The 12,991-nt window shown below is 48.5% G+C and overlaps 1 protein-coding gene across 5 annotated transcripts in view; it reads right to left on the reverse strand.

Annotated features, from left to right (window-relative positions):
• The window catches only part of IKZF1 (IKAROS family zinc finger 1), a 256,897-nt gene that overhangs the window by 193,544 nt on the left and 50,362 nt on the right, over window positions 1–12,991 (reverse strand). For 4 of the 5 annotated variants that reach the window (XM_073678338.1, XM_073678341.1, XM_073678340.1 and 1 more), the window contains exon 2: window positions 10,870–10,923. The exons of the other annotated variant lie outside the window; for it this stretch is intronic. In XM_073678338.1, the coding sequence (XP_073534439.1) occupies window positions 10,870–10,923 (54 nt within the window). The remainder of the gene's footprint in view (window positions 1–10,869; window positions 10,924–12,991) is intronic. 5 annotated transcript variants of the gene reach the window in all.

The raw sequence follows: 12,991 nt of genomic DNA on the forward strand, positions 1-12,991 counted from the left end.
TTTTCATGTTCTGCCTGGACTCTCTCACGCCCTCTTACTAGGTCTACCTTGGCTCCAGAGACATGCACCCGTGCTTGACTGGCAGACCGGAGAAGTCCTTCGCTGGGGACAGGACTGTCATAAGACTTGTTTGGTTCCTGTTCATCCCGTCCGTCCTTCTCCTACCCCAACTAATCTACCTGGACTTCCGATTCCCTATTGGTCATTTGCTGATGTCTTTAATAAAAAAGAGGCAGAGACATTACCCCCTCATAGACCATACGACTGTCCTATCGACCTGTTACCCGGTACTACTCCTCCCCGTGGGCGTATTTACCCATTGTCCGCTGCTGAGACCCGGTCGATGTCCGAATATATTGAGGAGAATTTGGCCAGGGGATTCATCCGGAAATCTACCTCCCCGGCGGGAGCAGGCTTCTTCTTCGTAAAAAAGAAGGACGGCTCTCTCCGTCCCTGTATAGACTATAGAGGCCTTAAACAGATCACGGTGAAGAATAAGTATCCCCTTTCGCTCATTCCAGAATTATTTGATCGCCTGAGGGGGGCTAGAGTCTTCACCAAACTGGACCTCCGTGGGGCGTACAACCTGGTCCGTATCCGTCAAGGGGATGAATGGAAGACTGCATTCAACACCCGGGACGGCCACTATGAATATCTGGTAATGCCCTTTGGTCTCTGTAACGCTCCTGCCGTCTTTCAAGAGTTGGTCAATGACATCTTCCGGGACCTTCTCTACTCCTGCGTTGTGGTGTACCTGGACGACATCTTGGTCTTCTCTCCGGATCTCCAGACTCACCGGAGGGACGTTCGTCAGGTCCTGCTCAGGCTCAGGCAGAACCACCTCTTCGCTAAATATGAGAAGTGCCTCTTTGAGCAGACCTCGCTTCCGTTTTTGGGCTACATTATTTCTCAGACCGGCCTATGAATGGATCCAGAGAAACTGTCTGCCATCGAGAAATGGCCCCGACCGGAGGGGTTGAAGGCCATTCAGCGGTTCCTGGGCTTCGCCAACTACTACCGCCTCTTCATACCGCACTTCTCTTCCCGGACTGCCCCAATTTCCGCGCTCACCCGTAAGGCTACTAATCCCAAAGAGTGGCCGCCCGAAGCAGAGGAGGCCTTTCTTTCCTTAAAACAGGCCTTCTCTTCCGCCCCGGTGCTGCATCGTCCGGACGGCAACAAGCAGTTCTTTCTGGAGATTGACGCCTCCTCCTCTGGAGCCGGAGCTGTACTTACTCAAAAATCTTCTTCCGGGAGGATGGTAACTTGCGGCTTCTTCTCCAAACTCTTCTCCTCTTCTGAGCGCAATTATTCCATAGGAGACCGAGAGTTATTGGCCATCAAGCTGGCATTGGAGGAGTGGCGTTACCTACTCGAGGGGGCTCTTCATCCGGTAATAATTTACACTGACCACAAGAACTTGGCTTATCTCCAGCATGCCCGGTGGTCCTTGTTTTTTGCTCGCTTTGATTTTGTTCTACATTTTCGCCCGGCTGACAAGAACATCAAAGCAGACGCCTTGTCCCGATCCTTTCTGGTATCTGATCTCGAGGAAGAACCTAAACATATCATCGATCCCGCCAGAGTAATGCAGGTGGCTCCCGTGAGTCTAAATCGTCTCCCTCCCGGTAAGACGTTCGTATCGGTACCTGATCGGGAGAAGATCCTACACTGGGGTCATTCGTCTAAACTAGCTGGCCACGCCGGTCAGAAAAAGACCCTACAGCTTATTTCCCGGCACTACTGGTGGCCTAACCTGCGCAAGGATGTAATAGACTTTGTTTCTGCCTGTGTGTCCTGTGCCCGCAACAAAGTTCCGAGACACCTGCCAGCCGGTCGCCTTCTTCCTCTGCCAGTACCTGCTGCCCCCTGGCAGCATATAGCGATGGACTTCATAACTGATCTTCCCGTCTCTGCCGGTTGTACGGTCATTTGGGTGGTCGCTGACCGCTTTTCCAAGATGGCTCACTTCATTCCCCTGCCAGGCATCCCGTCTGCACCCGAGCTGGCTAAAGACTTTATCCGCCACATCTTCCGTCTTCATGGCCTGCCCCGTCACATCGTGTCGGATCGTGGGGTACAGTTCACTTCTCGTTTCTGGAGAGCCACTTGTAAATTGCTAGACGTCACCCTGGACTTCTCCTCCGCTTACCACCCACAGTCTAATGGTCAAGTGGAGCAGATCAATCAGATCCTGACCTGTTACCTCCGGCACTTCGTTAATGCCCACCATTCTGACTGGGTGGATCTCCTGCCATGGGCCGAATTCTCGTACAACAATCACGAGAGCGAATCCTCCTCCAAATCCCCGTTTTTTGTAGTCTTCGGTCAGCATCCTCGGATCCCGTTTCCCGTCTCCACCTCGGTGGACAATCCGGCTGCGGAATCTCTTGTTAACAAATTTTCCTCCACATGGGAAAGTACCCGGTCCGCACTCCTTCTGTCATCCGAGCGTATGAAAAGACATGCCGACAAAAAACGTCTGGATCCTCCTCAATTCCGTCCAGGGGATAAGGTCTGGCTCTCATCCAAGTATGTCCGGCTCAAGATTCCTTCCTATAAGTTAGGGCCTCGGTTCATCGGTCCTCTGGAGGTCATCAGTCAGATCAACCCGGTGGCCTATAAATTGAAACTCCCGGCCAACTTACGGATCCCTAACTCCTTCCATGTATCTCTCCTCAAACCTGTGGTACTTAACTCTTTTTCCAAGTCTACAGGTACGCCTCCTGCTCCGGTTTCTGCTGAGGACGAGTTTGAGGTAGAGAACATTCTTGCCACCAAAAGGGTAAGAGGAAAGACCTTTTTTCTAGTAGATTGGAAGGGGTTTGGTCCTGAGGAGAGAACGTGGGAGCCCCGGGAGAACATCCATGCCCCTCTCATTCTAGCTAAATTTCTGTCTGGCCTAAAAAAGGGGGGGCCTAAAGGGGGGGGTACTGTAGCGTCGGCGTCCCTGCCCTCTGCTAGGCAGGGACGCTGTTCCCCTCACCTCTCTGCTCCGAGCCCGGCGTCCTCCTCCCGCTCTGCTGGCAGCGCGCGCTCCTTCCCGGCCACTGTGCTTAGGGCGCGCGCGCGCTTCCTCCCTCTTAAAGGGGCCGCGCGCGCCGTCCTAATGAGTCCCCGGCCAATGGCCGGAGGACTTCACCATATATAAGGCACCTCCTCCAAAATGGAGGTGCCCGAGCAATGTTGTTGCACTGTTCACTACTCTGCTTCAGCCCTCAGGTCCCGTTGCCAGTTACCTGCCTGATTCCTGCCCGAGTCCTGCCAGTTTGCTGTCTGTTTCCTGCCTGATATTCCTGCTACCTGCCTGCTAGCCTGAGGTCCGACGGTCTGCCTTACTACTCCTGTCAGTCTGTCTAAGGACCAGCTTGCCCGCTCACCTGGGAGCGCACATCTGCTACCTGCCTGCTAGCCTACCTGGAGGCTCTGCCGTCACGTGCTGTGACCACCTGCCTGTCCAGTGACTCCTGCCCGCTCACCTGGGAGCGCTCATCTGCTGCCTGTCTGCTAGCCTACCTGGAGGCTCTGCCGTCACGTGCTGTGACCACCCGCCTGTCCAGAGACTTCTGCCCGCTCACCTGGGAGCGCTCATCTGCCGCCTGTCTGTTGGTCTTCCTGGAGGCTCCGCCGTCACATGCTGTGACCACCCGTTTATCCAGAGACTCTCGCCTGCTCACCTGGGAGCTCACGTCTACCATCAGCCGCCACAGGTCGTACCAACCCTTTACCCAGAGACTGCCCCGGTCACTTGCCGTGACCTCCTGCCCGTTCATCCAGAGACTGCCCCGGTCACTTGCCGTGACCTCCTGTCCGTTCATTCAGAGACTGTCCCAGTCACCTGCTGTGACTGCCTGCCCGTCTACCCTGGTCGCCACCCGCTCCCTTACAAGGACCGCCCCCTTGTATAGTAGCTCAGAGGTTCCGCCTCCCAGACCCGTTACACTATCCACCTACTTTTGGACCACCCTGTACGCTGCTTTACCACAGTATTGCAGTACATAGTGTAAGGCAGCGCTAGTCATCATACTGGGGGATACTCGCTGCACCAGGTCAATTAATGCACATCAGCAATGTCTTTTTAGTATTTCAGAATGCAGCAGTTTATTATTTTATCATAAACCGCTTTTCACACAGTACATCTTAGTATATCACCGGCATGTTTACACACATAGCATCAGGGAGTCTCTCAAGTAGCAGACAGGCCCACTTGGCCCAAGTTACAGCATTCAGCAAGGTAATAGCAAAAATGTCCACATTAAGCAGTGTTTTTACCTTTGCCGGGTTTTGACTGCTTCAGTCCGTTTGGTTTGCCACCACTGTGGCTTTAAGGCTTTCCCAGGATGGGGTCTCCAGCCCTCGTTCCCTCAAAGACTACTGGAATGTTTCACACACACATCCAGTCTTCGCCTTCCAGGACTCTTTCCCTCCAAGGCCACTGGCATCTACACACAGGATCCAGCCTCGACCTGCCAGGCTTCACAGTATCACGGTGTCCCACATGGGAACAGGCCTCACGCCTCACACACCTGCCTCAAATCTATCAGGGTTTATATATCCTGTAGCACATACACAGACAGGACCTTAGCTGATGTCACAGTCATGTGTTCAGACCTTCTGTGTGCAAAAGGATCTGTGTGATGTCACAGTCATGTGACCAGTCAGCTGAGGGGGAGGTACCTGGTCGGCCAAAACATACCCTGGACCATACAGTAATGCCAAGCAAGGCACTGCATTACATATTCCCTCCCTCTGTTCAAACTTGTGGGGTTGAACACATAACATACACAAACCACTATAACCCACAGTTCACACCGAGACCATGTACTTGACATTTGCGTTGTCCAGCCCCTGGAACATTAGTCATCGACATTAGCCCATTCCTTAGGGATCTACCATCTGTCAATGTCACTGACTTCGTCAGGTCACCTTTCCGGGTTGTAACCTTGTCAGAGGTCCCCCTCTCCCAGTGGTCAGTCATACAGCAGTGTGACTCATATGCCCTGGTATCTAAGGTCCGGTTAGACTCCGTACTGTCCTGTACTCTATTGGGTCGTTTGTATGGGCCTCTCAAACCTGAGTTACTGGAGGTCTCACTACCTCTAAACCCACGCCCAATACTCTCAGGACATCTTGAAAGGTTCCTAACTCCAGCTATAGCTGTTCTGTTATTTAGGGGGCCCTTTCTCTGTCTGGTCTCACAATTTCTAGACGGCTGCCCTCTTCTGCTGCTCAGATGATGCTGTCTATCCACTCGCAGTCTAGCGAGATTCAACTGTTCTACCTCTCGCAGGTAGGTCACTCGGTACTCTATCAGCATGCTCATATATGCAAGACTTTCTTCCGTTCCTAAAGCGGAGAATGACACCATGCCGTCTTCATCTGGTAAACAGTCCTGACGATCACGTGGACTGCTTACTTTCACCACACCAGACTTCTTGACCATCATCTGCATGGCTCGACCATTTCTCCCAACGAGCTTTCTCACCAGAACATGACGTACCCGGATGACCTCTTCCCGCAGACTGTGAGCTTTTCTCATAAGCTCCAGTTGTCTAACGGCTTGTTCCGTCTTCAACCGGAGAACCCGCTTCGTGCGAATACATCGCCAATGCATGTCACTTAGGATCGCCACCCTCTTCACTGTGACTTCGGCCGTGGACAGGACCACCAGCTGTTTAGCTTCTGAGGTCAAGTACACCTTACAGGCTCCCACTGCCTTCTTAAACTCCTTATGCACGGACTCACTGGTGCATTCTTCCCTCAAATCCTGGGGTACATCTACGAGGCACTTGTACCGAGACGTTTAGGTCTCACCAGTGGTTTCCAGACGATCAACCAGCTTAGGTTTCAGGGACAACTGACTTCCAGCTTCTTCACCCTGTATGCTTCCCCTGAGCTGACTCACAGCTACAAATTCACGAATTTCCGTCCTGACCACTTCCATTTCATATTTATCTTCCGTTAACCCTCTCTTAGCTCTCCTCAGGTCCACCTTCTCATGGTATAAGGGAGTGAGTGCAACGTGTTTGCCCTTTTCCTTCTCCAAGGAGGCCTCGTTCACTGAGTGATACTTTGTCAGGCGACTTTTGAGCCCGGAAACTTCTTCCTCTAGCTCCGCCACTCACTTCTCAGCAGCCCGTCTCTGAAGCTCTTCCTGCTTCAACTGTTCCTTTAACAGTAGAGTTCTATCAGACCTCTCTGTCTCCAATGCGCCCACTCGGCTCTCAACAGCCAGTCTCTCAAGCTTCTCTTGCTTCCAATGGGTTTGTAGCGACTCCTTGATCTCGGCTCCTACATCCACCGAATCATCCGAGCTCACATCACTCGAGGAGGTATCCGCTTCATACCTCCCATCACCAGCGGCCAACTCCTGGCCCTGGTCTGTGGATTCTCCGATGGACTCCTCCATCTTTTCCCGCTCAGCTTCCATCTTGCTGAGCTTTTCCTTAAGGCACGTCTCTGCCCTCTGGAGATTATCACAGCACGTCTGCAGCTCCTTCACCTGAGCTTCCAGACCTAAGGTCTTTCTGCGGAGATCACCATTTTCACCACGGGTGTCTTGCAGAGTGGTCTCAACCACTTGGCGCTCTTGCTCTGTATCCGCCTTACCCTCCCCTAGTTTTTCTTTAACCTTGAGGAGATCCTCATAATCTCTCTTAATCTGTTGCAGTTCCTCACTGAACTTTCCATGCCTCTTTTCTGCCTCACAGTCGTGACCAGACCCTTCATCTTTTATTGCCTCTTTCCAGGCGGATAGCTCCCAGTCTCGCTGGTACAGAGAGTCCACTAGCCGCTCCTTCTTCTGTCTTAGAGGCTTTACTCGGTCCTGGCATTGCTGCAGCTACCTCATGAGTTCACCATATTCCTTCTTGGAGTCACACATCTCCTGGTTGAACTGTTCGCGCAGTCGTTTTAGGTTTTGGTCACACCCAGAAACTTCATTCTGCAGCGCGTTCTTCTCACTGTGCGGTCTCTGTATCTCCAGGGTTTGCACCACCGTCATCTTCTCTTTGGTCGTCAGTTCTGTCTGGTGTGACCTCTCACCGATTTCTTGCGCCTGTTTCCAGAACTTCTTGGCATCTTCTTCAGCTTTGGCTTGGGCTTGACCCATTTCCACCACTTGTATTTTAAGGCGTTCGGCTTCAGCACTTATGTCAAGCTGTCGTCGACGTTCGGCCTCTAAGGTCTTTTGGAAGCCTTCGGTCTCCTCAGCTAGTTGCTGCTGCATCTGCTCTTTGTCTTCTTGGAGTTTCTTAGCTTGCTCCATGGCCAGTTCCTTCTGTTTCTGCAGCATCTCCGCTTCGGCTTTCAGACTGGTGGCTTCTTGAACAGCTTGCATCTTCTCTTTGAGCATCTTTTCAGCTAAGGCTCGCTGCTCATTTAGGTTGTCCTCGGCGAGCTTGCGTAGTCGGGCAGCCTCCTGAGCCTCTATACTCAGTCGGGCAGCCTCCTCTTTCAGGGCGGTCAGATCCTTCTGACTCAGTACTGTACCGGAGGTTGCTATTGGCAACGTCACCTCATCTGCTTCTAAAGGAGGATCCACACTTGGAATAAAGGCACATATCATTGCATTTTCTTTATTTCCGCTTTCAGCCAAAACTACAGGAGCTACCTTTTTGTGGCCCTTGCGCCGTCGACGACGAGAGGGGGACTCTCTCCCCTCGTCTAGCCCCTCCTGACTGACCTCTCTTTCTACTTTCATAGTGTCACCGACAGCTACGGGGTCTGCATCACTCCATATGGTGTCGTGGACCAACAAGTCACCTCCCACCTTGACGTCACCCCCTTCTATTGGAGCTACTTCATTATCAACGGTCACATTGTCATTTTTAGGCAGTACCAACCCACCACCAGTAAATTTTTTTGACTTTCTATACTCCACGCTGTTTTGAACAACCGCCCCTTTTTTAGACTCCGCCCCCTTTTTAACCACCACACCGGCAGGGGAATTTTTACAAGAAAAATCAACAATAGTCTTAGGACTCAGTTCACAACAGTTTTTACCACCTCACTGGGCACTCTGGGACAACAATGGGGCGCCCGGAGAGTTCACAGAATGGTCCGCTACCTCCTTTCTATACAGGGCCATGAGCTCCTGCCCTTCCTGCACCACGACCTGTTGTCATTTCTCAAATGCCTGCAGCTGCGATTTTAACAGGCACTTTAATCGCTCAATAGCTTCAGACTCATTTGCGGCTCCCTTCACAGCCATCTTTATCTGTTCCTGCATTTCTTCAGGACACTCCATTTCGCTGCAGACTGTTTGCAGCCGGTCATCCAACCCCTTCTCCATTCCGTCTGGAGGTACTGCACCATTCACAGCCATCGCGGTACACTATTCACACTAGACACTTCACCGCTTTCCCCGGAAAAATTTTCGTGGCCCCGCCGAGCCACAGCAAACCAGGTTTGAGTGCGAGGACAATTTTCGCAACCCCACCGAGTTGCAGCCAGATGCTTTAACCTTCGTGACCCCGCCAAGCCACAGCAAGATGCTTGCATCCACACTCGTCGTCCTGTGCCGTTGCCCCTAGCAACCGGGCTGCAGTTGCCCACATTCTCGAACCACATGTAAGGCAGCGCTAGTCATCATACTGGGGGATACTCGCTGCACCGGGTCAATTAATGCACACCAGCAATGTCTTTTCAGTATTTCAGAATGCAGCAGTTTATTATTTTATCATAAACCGCTTTTCACACAGTACATCTTAGTATATCACCGGCATGTTTACACACATAGCATCAGGGAGTCTCTCAAGTAGCAGACAGGCCCACTTGGCCCAAGTTACAGCCTTCAGCAAGGTAATAGCAAAAATGTCCACATTAAGCAGTGTTTTTACCTTTGCCGGGTTTTGGCTGCTTCAGTCCGTTTGGTTTGCCACCACTGTGGCTTTAAGGCTTTCCCAGGATTGGGTCTCCAGCCCTCGTTCCCTCAAAGACTACTGGAATGTTTCACACACACATCCAGTCTTCGCCTTCCAGGACTCTTTCCCTCCAAGGCCACTGGCATCTACACACAGGATCCAGCCTCGACCTTTCAGGCTGCCAGGCTTCACAGTATCACGGTGTCCCACATGGGAACAGGCCTCACGCCTCACACACCTGCCTCAAATCTATCAGGGTTTATATATCCTGTAGCACACACACATACACAGACAGGACCTTAGCTGATGTCACAGTCATGTGTTCAGACCTTCTGTGTGCAAAAGAACCTGTGTGATGTCACAGTCATGTGACCAGTCAGCTGAGGGGGAGGTACCTGGTCGGCCAAAACATACCCTGGACCATACAGTAATGCCAAGCAAGGCGCTGCATTACAATAGTTAAATCCCGGCTCTCCTATGGAGCCCAGCCTGTGGCTGAGATTCACAGGAAGACTAACATGGCAGTTACAGGGGTCTTTATCGGACCCATTGCTTCTATGATATGCTTTCCTGAGGGCCAATGGGAACTGGTCAGATTGAAACCTCTGTAGAAGAACTGAATTGCCTAAAGGGGCAGAACCCCACTAAACAAGACCCCTCACTAATAGGTCATAAAACTTATATTTTAACATAAAATGAATAAAGGTTATGTATTAGATAGGGTATAAATAAAATAATGTTTGCCCTATAGATAAATTGTTTTTGTTTCAATTATATTAAGCAGCCATTGCTTATCGAGAGTATTATAGATATCACTCCGAGGTGTCATCTAAAGATAGAGTGGCAAATATTAATTGCATAAAACTTAGGCATGCAGCAGGTCTCCCCGACGTGTTTCACTGAATTCTCGGCATCATCAAGTGATGGGACAATGGTGTAGCATGTCTATAGCACTCAATCCTCTGTAGGAGAGGTATAACCGAGAACAGCTATGCACTGGTCAGCTAATCCGAAGCCATAGTGGCACATTCCTGCATTCCCCTGTTGTGCTGGTGCTAGGTATTGGAGTGAGACTGACACCTCTGCAGAAAAGGTAAATCCACTGACATCTCTGCAAGTGAGGTGGGCCAGTCCAATCCTTCACATACAGGTTTCGACAAGGGACTTTGATGTTGTTTTTGAAGCTTTGTGTGGATCAAATTCAGAGAAAGTATAAAAATCAACTTGTGGTTCTTACAATTTTTTACCCCACTTCTGGTTTTGGCTTCTAAAGTCATCTAAAAAAAACAGAATAAGACCCAAAACGTCCCAATAAACTATTGCAATGTTGTTTAGTTACATCAGATACGGTTTGAAAGAAGATCAAGTGCGTGTATTAAAAAGGTATCATGGTTTATGTGGCCATATCAATAATTAAAGAGGTTGTCCACTACTTTTTAATTGATGACCTATTCTTAGGATAGGTCATCAATGTCTGATCGGTCGGGGTCCGACACCCGGTACCCCCGCTGGTCAGCTGTTCTTGGTGTCGTCGGCAGCTGACGGCCGAAACTGCTCAATTGTAAATCAATAGGAGGCAGATGTGTAGTACCCTACCTACTGGTCACTATGAGAAGATGAAGCAGCATTTCAGGCCGGTCGCCGTAGCCGATGCTGAGAACAGCTGATCGGCGGGGGTGCCGGATGTCGGACCCCGACCGATCAGACATTGATGACCTATCTGAAGAATAGGTCATCAATGAAAAAGTAGTGGACAACCTATTTAATTATTGATACAGACACATAAACAATGAAAGTCTTTTCATTAAATGAAAAGCTAAAACACATATTGCCAAGATCACTGTAGATTAAAAGATTAGAATTCTAGATGGGTCAACCCATGGATTTATAAGGGACACTTGCTTTGTTTGATAAACTCGCCCAATTATGATTGCACCAGTAAAAATCTTATACTATTCAAGTTGTTTAGCTTGAATGTATCCCCATAATTTTAAATTGACCTCACCTGACATTTGGGTCATATCCTGTGCCTCATCTGTTTCCATGTTTCTCTGATTATCTGTAAATTAAATTTTAAAGACTGTTAATATTTATTTAAATGGGTTGTAAACTAAAATCTATAATTATTAAACTATTCTTCCTTTACTCTTGTTTCCTTCTGTACCTGCCTGGGTATCAGACAGGAACAGTCCTTGAGCCTTTTAAAAAAATAGAATTACAAAGATGTATAAAGAAATATCATTAGTAGCACAGGAGGACCAAATTTGTTATTTATTGTTAATTTCCTACTGCATAATAACCCAAAATGCAAACTGACTGCAACAAAATTAAGCAGAAAATTAAATGGCCTTGGGTCATTGTAGGCACAGAATTCATTCTCTCGGCTGATCCATACTTATGTTCCTTTTAATTTACTGAGCATGCATCGATGAACCTTGAGTCAGCTTGGTGACACGCGTACAATCAGCAATCAAAAACGAAAGCAATTTGCTGAAGAATGTCTCATTTGCCCAAGCAAGGCTGCATATCTGAGCAGGAACTGTCACTGGCTCTATTAATAATGAATACACCTCAAACAGTAGCAGATGGGTAAAACAGAAGCTCTTGTCTTAAACATATAAGGAGTCCCATAATCAGACCATACTGACCTTCTTCTACTTAGGGAGAAGTGAATCTCCCAAAATAGCAAAAAAAGCCCGGGAGAGAGAGACAAACCAGACCTTCCTGTTTAACTTAACAGATGGCTCCACAGCTTTGGAACAAATAGTAGGAAACACTTGCCCCTCTGTTGCAACACGTAATGTTCTGAAGACTGAGTTGCAAGTACAAGGAAACACGAGGGACATGCAGACTTGAGGGTAGCTGGGTATAAAACAAGTAAAAAGTTTGGTTTGCGCTGAGGACCTTGGTGGTATTATTCTCCGGTGTCTCAAGTGCACATCTGGTGGCTACACAGTCAAGTGTCTGGAGCCAGATCCCCAAACAACTTATTCAAACAATTTTTGAACAAAGTAGCAAGTTTCATCTCTGTTGCTTTTTTTATTTGTCTTTAGATCTTTTTCTACTTTTTACACGTTTTGGTACATTAACATAATAATCAGTACTTTTAGTAAAATGCTCTATGTCTCATTTCAACACTGCACATTTGGACAGGTAACTGTGTTAGCATATCTTTAACATATGTTACAGATACGATACACTCACTGGTAGCAATTTTTAAAACTATTGGGAAATAAGTATAAGCATTTACATCTTCTGACATAAGAAAACATGTTTGCAATCCAGTAACACTTTCTCACTGCACCAGGTTCCCTGAATAAAAGTTTATCAAAAGAAAATAAAAGAATATCAAAAGGGTTGTCTAATCATGACAATCCTTTTTGTACTAAAACCACCTTATCAGCTTTTTGTTACAGGTCCAGAAAGCCCCAGCGAAGAATTTCTAGCAAGCCATAAATTTTCCCTACTGCCGACACTGCAGGAACATGCATTTTAACAATGTCCTCCCTCTAGCAACTGAGGGACACGACATCTGAATGATTAAATAACTGGGATTGGTGTTCTCACCCATTCATGACATGGGCCATATATTTATGGTACTGTAGCTATGTAGTTAGAATCAGATATTTTGGGATGGCACAGGCTGAAAGTTGAGCCTGCACTGGTGAAGCAGGTATTTTCTGTACATTACATAAATCCAATCCTAGTTATTGACCCCCTTAGATGCTGCAGTGAATAGTGGCCACAGCAAGAAAGCGAGTGGACACAAGGAAGTGGGTGCACTGTGACGTGATTGCAATGAGCTAATGAATTTCCATAGCAGCTGGGAAGCTAATGAACACTCCCAGGCCTGTCATCTTTGAACTCTTATTAAACGATGTCTTTAACTTTTTGGTCTGGAAACACATATGGAGAGAAATCAGCTTTCTTTCCGATTTATCAGCCACATCTTCCTCTCCCCCTGCTTATGACATAGACCTTTATACTCTATGAAGAGGAGGACGACTGAGGAGTAGGGAGAGAAAATTGTCAGGAGACACAAAACCATGGTGCTGAGTTTTCTCACATGCTAGATCAGAGCTTGATTAACATCCTGACATTTTAGTATCATGGTATAATGTCATCCA

Source organism: Phyllobates terribilis, unplaced genomic scaffold, assembly GCF_046119375.1.
Source record: "Phyllobates terribilis strain yellow unplaced genomic scaffold, ASM4611937v1 Scaffold_4__5_contigs__length_816908805, whole genome shotgun sequence".
Lineage (NCBI taxonomy): Eukaryota > Metazoa > Chordata > Amphibia > Anura > Dendrobatidae > Phyllobates > Phyllobates terribilis.